This window comes from Dendronephthya gigantea, unplaced genomic scaffold (genome assembly GCF_004324835.1).
Source record: "Dendronephthya gigantea isolate DGI-Jeju-01 unplaced genomic scaffold, DenGig_1.0 000059F, whole genome shotgun sequence".
NCBI lineage: Eukaryota > Metazoa > Cnidaria > Anthozoa > Malacalcyonacea > Nephtheidae > Dendronephthya > Dendronephthya gigantea.
In genome coordinates this window covers 127518-137432 of record NW_021163069.1, presented here as the reverse complement: position 1 = coordinate 137432, position 9915 = coordinate 127518, and the positions used below count along the sequence as shown (strand labels likewise).

Here is a 9915-nt window from a genome sequence, read left to right as displayed (position 1 = left end):
TAACGGCAACCCTAAAGAGAGTCAACAGTCTGTTAGTGCCAGAAAAGTTCCAGAACCTGTCAGTACGAGTGATGCAAAAGCGAATGCTGAGGCTGTCCCCTCGAAACCCTTGCGACGTAGCGAACGGATTAAGAAAATACCTGCACGGTATCCTAACTAAACTGTTACGTAGTTGTAGTAGTTCAACGGGGACCGATGAACTGGGGGGGAGAGCAATGTTGTGTGTTTGTTGTAAATATATCACGTTGTAAAATCACTGTTCTAAATAGTCACGCATGCGATTGTAAAATATGGACATATTTTACGTAGGCGTAAAGACAAGATATGAACCGGTCTTGTATCGGGATTTTAGTTAGGTTTTGGCTGTAAATAAGAGTGGAAGCGAGTCTTGTTTTCGTTGGCATAACAATACGCTACGTGTCGCTACGAGCCAAAGATACGGTTGAAGTGGAAAACAGCCTTAAAACCTATGCTTGTACCCCTGCTGAAACTGATAAACCTATGCTTGTACCCCTCGTATATTTTGGGCTGACTACACCATAACGGTACACCGAAAATTCTATCTTTTCCCAGTAAATACCAGATTTCCTCCAAGAAATTCTGAAGCCTGGCAATGCTACTGGTTGTTATAATGCCCTTATTACACAACCAGATAGAAGTCGATTACATATAACGGTTATATATAGTCGGTATGTAACGTATATATTACGCGCTTTGAAAGTCTACATAGAATAACTATGAATTGAATTCGAAGCTATGCAAAGAATTCGAAGATTTCCCACCCCGCAATGACCACAGCACAAGTGAGCATCATGGATTCAAGGTCTTGTTTACCGGTAAACCTCTAAAATATATTGCCATTGGCTGTATTAGATCAGTCACCAGTAATAGTTAGGTGTAAAAGTATAACTACTTGTGCTACAACGGACGATGTTGTGCGTAGATGCCTAGATGGAGAAGATTTAGACTAAAATCTAAATTCAAAAGAACAACTGACAGAACGACATGGTCATAACTCATACGATCGATTGTTAAAGAATTAAACGCAGGTAGGTAATATACAAATCAGATATATTCTGGTTTCCCTTGACATTGTCATTCATGGTTAATCAGTTACAATCTTGAATATGTCTTCAAATTGTATTGTGATTTGTATACAGCTAATTCAATTAAGGTTAGCTAAGGTTGTCCTCTGAGCGAACCTTTTAATCCCTTCAATTCAGAAACTTGCCTTGCACGTAGCATGAGTATATTTCTATCGTGAATCTTCTTGGATATTCTTGCGCTGCCAAATTTCCAACTATAAAAGTCTAAATTTATCATGATCCCTTGAGCACTCAGAGTTTAACGTTTATATGGTTTTCGAAAGACAACGTTAATTGAATCAGCTGTATATAGCAAGCGGAATTATAGTATAGTGGTTACGACGTTACGTGCATCCGAACGTAGCCAGGCCTCGCTTAGCATACAACGTCGAAGTTAATCTCTCAAAATATCTTGAAGTATTTTAAGTGTCAGGTTTATAGAATGTTATTTGTATTTTTGCAAACGCATATGCATCCTAACCATTAGACTGTCGAATAATTACTCATAATAGGTCGTGAGTGCAGTTTAAAATCTGCTTAAGCATGACGAGAGCGTTCTGGTTTATTTTAATTTTTGTACTTCATCGATATGGTTTTATTGTTCCTATCTATAATATTGTATATAGAGTATATATAGAGAAACATAATCAGGGTGTCAGTGTGTGTATATAAGATTGTGTCTTGGGTCAAAGAGTCATTGCTAACTTTTAGGGGTTATTGCCCTTGATGCATTTCTAATTTTATAAGATGAAACCAAAAGAATATTCTGGCTTCCATAAATTATATAATCTTGATGCATATATTCAGTAAGATCCTATTATATTTAAAGTGATGCAAATCTCAAGCTGGGAATGAATTGTCCACCCACTTATCGATGGCGACGCCACTTAATTACGACACTTGTGATGGGTAAAATATTCGGTTGAATATTTGATATTTAAGTTGTTGCATTGCACTATAGCCACAGCTAAAAGGAAATAATAACGATCAAAAATCACTCAGCGATATTGACGAACTTCATCGCAATAGGGAACACATCTTTGCGTCTTTTTAAGCTTCTATAATGTGATGTAACAAAAGCTAGAGTCTTTACGAGGCATATCTGATGAGAGCATTTACCGATGACGTACGTTGACTGTAAACGAAGCGTTAACTGTAAGGTACTTAATATCAAGGATGCGCTAAAGATGGTTCACAGCAATGACAGCACTGCAAATAGTATAGAATGTGATCTAGGAGTTTTCAAAAAACCTCCTCATAATTCAAAACACTTTAAATTTCGAAGTGTTCAGCAAACACCGAATAAGTGTAAATCAATATATTACACCCACAAAGTGCAAATTTACTCTTCGAGGTGTATTATTACTCGAATATTGTGTTTTCTCAACACCGGTAAAGTGTATAGCTAAATAAATAAATAAACACCATTCTTGTGTAATAAAGCACCACTTTGGTGTAAACTTTATCGCTATAATTTTGTTTTGAATGAGAGCTGAGGCGTGCATGCATTGCACTGGAAGCTTTTGTCGGAAAAAAATTGCAAATGGATTATCATTTTTTATATTCCTAAATAACTTAATAACAGTTATGAGTAATTGGTAATAATCGGGCAAAGAGAAGTCAGGAGCATTTGCATTCTTAAAATAACCAAAGCTCCACCCAAAGTCTTGGAAAAAGATTTGTTCTACGTTTATATCTTTTTTATATCTTTCTTTTCATATTCAGAAGAAATGACGCTTTTGATGCCTATTTCAACATTCTGAAAGTTTATCTATCATGAAAATATATATTATAAATCCCGTAAGGGTTTATTTAATTGCCTCTATTGGATTTAGCGCATCTCTCTCTCTCTCCACTAAATTACAACGTTCTACAATAAAAATTTAAGCTATACTAAATGCGTCTAAAATCACCTATATTTAAAGTTATACAAGTCTATATCATGCATGGACTAATGGACTACGTCTATACAACATTCCGTCCTGTAGAAATAATTATATAATCTACCTTTATTTAATCTCGTTTCCTTTTCCCTAACGTTGTTTACTTGTTTGGGCTGCAATTAATGAAGCCGGTGTTTCTGGTCGATCAAATCTTTAATCATCAATGCTTTGTTTCTGCGTTCTTCCAGGGATTCCAATTTACTCACGTTTAATTTGCTACTATATAATCCCTATGTCCAGTATGTCCATATATAATATTAAGAGCCCTTCTCTGGACTGTTTCTATATTGCCATTTGCATCTCGGTAAGTCCACCACTCCAGATATCGAGGACAGATCGAATTGTGTTGTATTAATGCATGGAGGTTTAAGCTACTAATACCGGATATTACCAAGTACAATGTCATTCAATATAAGTTTTGTTAGCAGGGTGGCTAATATTTAAAGGACATAAGCCCTGTAATAAGCACAGTCATTTCAATTCGAATATTTGATAAGGAGTGTTAACTTAATTAATAATTTAGACAGTATAATGTTTACCAAAGAAATTAAAACAATCAAGTCACATGACATGTATTATCATTGCAAACCCTTATGGGATTTTTATTGATGATTTTTATTGGTGATTACAATGAAAACATATAAAATCTGATGTTTTAAAAGAACTATATAAAATGGCACCCCCTAAAGTAAAGTGAACGGGTAAAAAGAAAGGGCACTGTTACGTATAATTATAGCGATCAGTTTTGTAAACCGGCTTATAGATATTTTTTCGACTTATGCTTCAAACTTTTAATTAAGAATCATTCTCTGGGTTGCGGTATATTTTGGGGTAATATTACGATATTATAAAGGGACACTAGTCAAAAACGATCATTGAACCGTGGTTTCCCAATTAAAATATACTAAATCAAATTCGCTGCTAAGGGACGTTTTCCACTAAGCGGAGAAGTTTTGCCTTTTAAAAAATGCCTTTCATGCAAAGTTCCACCTAGTGGAAACAGCCTTGCCACGATCAACGCATGCGCTGGACAATCTATACATTAATTCGTATACGCACTTCAGCTCGTATAAACTATTTCGCGTTTACGGAATTAACACGCCGATTTCATGTAATGTATCGTGATCACCTCTTTTTATTTGGCGAATAATTGGATTATTAGTGAGTATCGAATTCGAAAGTCTTCTATGCCAATAATCTTTTAAGACACCGACGTTTTGGAGGAATTATTAAGCCTTATAAGTGCAAGAAATTCGCCCGGCAGATTCAAGGTGAAATTTTTATCAATCCAGGTAACACTAACTTATCTTAGTTAATCGATGCTGAAGGCAAGTTTAAAAACTTTGCCGTCAGAGTGATCAGTGATGGTATAGATCTAATCATAGATTGTGGTTTTTGCCACTGTTAGATAGTAAACTGGCAATAAGCGACGTGTTGATGTGTTTGACAGTCAGTATGTTAGCCTCTGGCCTAGCTGGTGTAGACGTTTATGCATTATTTAAAGTATGTGCCGATTGCCAAAGGTGTAATGGAAAATGTTGGCAATAAATGTTAGCTCGACAGTTTATGGTAATTGTACCAGCAAAATAACGTTTAAGCGCGCTTGGCCTGATGCGATGTCGTTTACAGCTGAATTTTTATTAAACTCACGCAAGTTGGTACATACGGCGCATTTTTCAACGAATCAATTTCGCCGTCTGTGAGAATTATAAAGCGCTTTATACGTACGTTTATATAGCGCAATGGATAATGTTCTACTGTTATATATCGTGAGATATTGCTATATACCTGAAAAGGTCCATTTTTTTCGTAAGTTAGAGAAATACTGCTTCAGAATTGGAATTAATTCTATGTTAACTTCAGAATTCTACATTCGATATGTTATAACCGGTTGAATGGCTTCGAATAAAAACATTTTGACACAGCATTTTTTTCGTAACAGCAATTTGTTTATGAGCTGCACCTTTTCAAATTTTTGAGCATATACATGTCTTTAACTGTTCAAAGCGGTGCAGAATAATCTTAGGGAAAACTAAAATGACTACAGGAAGACGAATAATGATGACCTTAAAATACCAATTTTCGCCGAACGACGACATACGACACATGAATAAAATGTGGTTTACATCCAACAGCGACCAGTAGCAGATTTCTGCCAACGCTGAATTTGAAACACTAAGAAATCATGCATGCATACACGCGGAATATCTGGCAACCTACAAGATTAATAGGAATAGTTTACAGTTGTAAATTTATACCAAGAGGAAGGTAAATACTCCAATCACATTTACCCAGTGAAAAGACATCAGAACAATATTCGACGGTGTCAGGTCTATACTGGAAAGCTTTATATTGATTGACTTAAAAAAATTATTTACGCGAGAATTATATGGGCTATTCAAGGACTGTGAGGAACGTGGAATGAGTTTTAGGGGATATATTCATCGCATTGAAACTTGTTCAACCTGTTGATTTTCCCGTGGAATATTGCTGCATCTCATTAAGTTTACATATCATGCTTCACGTGAATACGCGAGCCTACCGTATAAAAGTGAGCATGAACAACACTTTATTAAAGGTCATTGTTTAACATTTCGTCGCGGCCTGAATATAGCTCCTTCACCCTCCCTCCTTCCACTAACCCATTTTGCGCTTCCACTTTCTAATTAATTACACTTGGGCGTTTTTTAGCTCCCCACCTTTTCTGTGCTATGCATGATGATAAAAAATGTAACCATTTTCCTTTAATTTGCTACATTTGTTTTCATTATTAAACCGGCATTGTGCTTTGGCACATTGCCATTTATTTATCCAAATGAGAGTACTGTTATGATTCTATATTTATTGCGGCCTCGCACAGAAAACGGAGTTCATCCGACCGATCATTGCCGCCAGAGTATTAGTCTTCATTTATTTATTTTACGATATGGGCTGCACCGCGGAAGCGATAAACGGGGCCTAATATAGAAACAGTTTACAGATGAAAATTTTTATTTTTTTACCAAGAGAAGGGTAAATCTTCCGATTACATTTATCAAGTAAAAGGATATCAGAATAATATTCGTCGGTGTCAGGTCTATACTAGAGAGCTCTATAGTTTGACTATAAATACGATAATACGGCTCCCATCTCCAGAAATTCAAGTGATTACCAACACGCAGGATTTCGCAATCAAAGATGGCCGCCGTGTTATAATAAACTTATACAGGGTGTCCCCAAAAAATGTCCCCTCTATTGAAATCAAGCCTTTGTTAGAATCTTATTATTGCCTTAATATTATGATAAACCCAATTTAAAGCAAGACGCTTTATTTGAATGCCTCAACCTACTAACTATGCTATTTACACACTACTGCGTTGATCATGCATTCGAATTCTAACAAAAGCTTCATTTCCATAGGGGGGATTTTTTTGGGACACAGCTGTCTAAGACACGAGACAAATTTGAAATTAAAGCAACTTCCATTTTACATATTGCAGAAACTCGGTACTGTTATGACAATTTTTTTCATATTTTGTCTTATCCGCGGAACAGGTTTCCCAATAATGTCATTTCAGCCACGCGTTAGCTACTTTCTAACCATTATATATCCTTATATAATTTTTTGATAACAAGGCAGCCATCTTTGATTGCGAAATCCTGGTATTTAATCCTGAATTGAATCTCTGGCGACGCCCGCCACGTTCACTATACGCGATTTAAAAAAGCAATATATGAGTAGATATTTTCTCAGGTATTTTCTGGAAAATAGTTAAGAGAAATTTCTTTTTCATCGTGGTTTTTATCACATGCTTTCCGAAATGGTAAGTTCGATATTTCGAAATATTTGACAGTATAAACACGTGTTTAGTATAATTGACCGCGAGGTTTAATTAGGCAGGCACGAGCTGGCGCGTATAAAAAACGACGTGCGTTTCGTCGTAGCGGCCGGGCGGGGGTCAAAACTAAGGCGCTCTACTTTCGCCAATACAGTATACTGTAGAATAAGTTGACGCATTTGAGAAACTACGCTAGTTCCCTCGTGCAGCAAAATTATTCTACCAGGAAAATTAATATTAATTTTGAGCCATCCCATTTTACCCTTCTTTAATGTTTTTATTTAGATATAAATTAATAATTATTTAGCTATTTAATATAAATTTTGATCTGACTGTTGACTTTCCAGCATTCTGATTAGTCAAGATTTACTGTCACTGAAATGATAGTCATTGGTCGGTGAAGTAATTATGCCTTTTCATGAAATTATGTTGAGTATTATTTGTAAACACCTCGAAATTTATACTAAAACAATTATTCGCCTCAGGCTAGATGATTACAAGCCTATATATTCAAGCCAATATAGGGTTGTAATTACCTCGCCTTCGGCGACTAATTGTTAAATAAAATCTCAATTGTTGAATAAAATCTCGGCAGTTGTGATGGGATAATTGTTATGCATGCAAGCATATCGATTGAAACCGATCCGCGGAAATTTATCACGAAAATTAATTTGAGTTCTCTAACAATTGAAACTTTTTACTATTCAAGGATATATTGGCGGAAAATTACTGTCGAAAAATGTTACGGAAAACAGCCACAAAATGACAAGTACATTGAAAACTGATTCAAATAAAAGGTAATTCGTATTATTTTTATTTTTATTTTTATTTTATATAAAGAATTTAGACCAACCTGAACGTTCACTTTGGCATAGCCAGAAATGAGCGACATCTGTGCCTCTAAGCAACAACACTTAATGTCAGCGGATTCAAATTCACACATCCGTATTCGACACCAATCGGGAAATTGAATATTTAAATTTGACCTTTCGCTTGACGTTTCGCTTTAAGGTCATGCCAGTGAAGTAAAATTTGCTGAGGAATCTCCAAGACAAAATTAGGCTTTTTATGTATTATATTATTTTAGTCGTTTACGTCGCTAGCCCTTTCAGAGAAAGTTATATTTAAGTTAAATTTTAAATTTTCAACCATAATACATCGTGTATAAATAGCTTATTTCAGATCAGTGACTTTTTTCCGCAAAATTGCAAATTTCCAGCAAATTCGCGTAATAACATCAAGCAAAGCTTGAGTTCCAGCGGTATTTGGCGATAGAAGACATGCGCTAAGGAACTTAGAAACATGTTATCTAAGATGAGAATGAAACGAGCTTCAAAACATTAGTTTTGGGGAAGAAATTGACCAAAATATCACCAATGCTATAATGATATAATGGATACATTATTCATGTAGCCTAGGTGCCATTTTCACGTCATAGGGAGATTATAAGTCACCAGTGACACTACTCACTGCAAACTCATCCATGCAAAATACCGCTTGCGTGCATATACATGCACGTGAATCTATTCACCATATGCGAATTGCGTGGGAAGACTAAAACACAATTGCTTGAGACCAGGTAATCGGTACTGAAACTACAAATACAACAATAGTTGTAAGCTATTGGAGTTATAGAAAAATTCCGTCCAATATAACTGAATATATAAGCAAACAAAGACATTGTTCTAGTTTCGGACCTGTAGCTAATGAGTGAACAATTATTATCCGAAATCGCGGTGAATATCTACTGAAAACACGATCATAATATTATATTCTATCACCCAGGTCAAAATTAACCACATTAACAGAGGACCATAAACGATGGTGCGTCTTTGGAATTGCTCTCAACCATGTCGTCGTCCCTGCAATACGTCCTGTTTTAGAGCAGAAAATTCTCAACAAGTACAACGGCCTTAAATTGAACCACAATATTCACGTTCAGACCACACACAGCTTTCCCTCGCCGAAATATCCAGCTGGTAATGCCATGAAATACGAGAACATCAACGGGAATGATACCAAGCTAAAAGCTCCGCATTATAAAAAGTTTGATTACTCCAAGTTTGACTACAAAGTTACTTCCCATGTTGACTTTGCCAAGCTTTTTCTCCAGAATTACATGGCTAAGCTCAGCGCGTTCGATGAAACTTGTGATGCATCCGCTGTTCTTACTCTACTTGGAAGAATTCCAGTGTTTTCTGCTGCTCTCCAAAATGCGGCAAATGTTGTTAGAGAAGGTAGAAACGCTTGGGGTCATTGCAATTTTACTAAATGGAATGAATCCAACTTCAAGAAGAGTTTTGACGACATGGAAAAACTGCTGAGAGAATTTGGTTTATCTCCTGCAGATGAATCAAACGCTTTAGCGGGTCTTAATGACTGGAAAGACAAAGGTGTATATTTTTTATGTAATTATTTTCTTGTTGCATATTCTATTCCGATAATTGCGTGAAAAAATAAGCAATTTTTTTAGATTTGAAATTTTGCCCCCAAATTATTTTTACTGAAATTGTTGTTTTTCTTGTTTTAGGTGTTGCATTGTGTATGAATGCTTCAATTGATTCGGAGCTAGTTAAAGTAATGCAAGAACATGTTACTAAATTGTCCAGTGACGTGAACAAAATGGCTTTTGAGAGTCAAAAAGAATTGTGTAATTTGAGAAAAATTTTAGAAAATACTCACAAAAATTTACAAAATTGCGAGAAACGAGTGGAAAATATGGAGCTTACCCAGGATAATATGGAACAAGAACTAAGCTATACTGCTGCTAATGTAAGCCAATTGAAAACCGAACAAGAAGTTCTTCAACAAGAACTGAGTTCTACAATTGACAAAGTAGATCAACTGGCAATTGATCAAGAAGTTCTTCAAGAAGAACAGAGTTCTATTTCTGCCAGAGTTGAAATGCGTCAGGTCGGACATGAAGCCATTCAACAACGTGTCACAAAACTCGAGGGTCGAAAAAATAGTTCTTACGGTATTGTTTAACTGCTACATAACAATTGGTTATAATATCTTAGTAAAACTTACGTAAAATAAAAGTGAAGAGTTGTAAATCGGACATTTTGT

General features: G+C 35.7%; 1 protein-coding gene across 1 annotated transcript; it reads left to right on the top strand.

Moving 5' to 3' along the window:
- The first annotated feature begins 1001 nt into the window (after positions 1–1001).
- Positions 1002–9834, top strand: LOC114530032. The gene is made up of 4 exons (XM_028551612.1): positions 1002–1049; positions 7556–7643; positions 8632–9239; positions 9377–9834. The coding sequence occupies exons 2-4, from the start codon at positions 7609–7611 to the stop codon at positions 9832–9834; spliced, it is 1101 nt and encodes a 366-aa protein (XP_028407413.1). The 5' UTR covers positions 1002–1049; positions 7556–7608.
- Positions 9835–9915: the final 81 nt, after the last annotated feature.

Excerpts from the sequence above, each read along its gene's own strand:
- LOC114530032 (XM_028551612.1), top strand. The coding sequence starts at position 7,609 with ATGACAAGTACATTGAAAACTGATTCAAATAAAAG. Across the intron at positions 7,644-8,631 it reads AAAACTGATTCAAATAAAAG|GTCAAAATTAACCACATTAA; the intron begins GTAATTCGTATT and ends TCTATCACCCAG. Across the intron at positions 9,240-9,376 it reads TAATGACTGGAAAGACAAAG|GTGTTGCATTGTGTATGAAT; the intron begins GTGTATATTTTT and ends TTCTTGTTTTAG.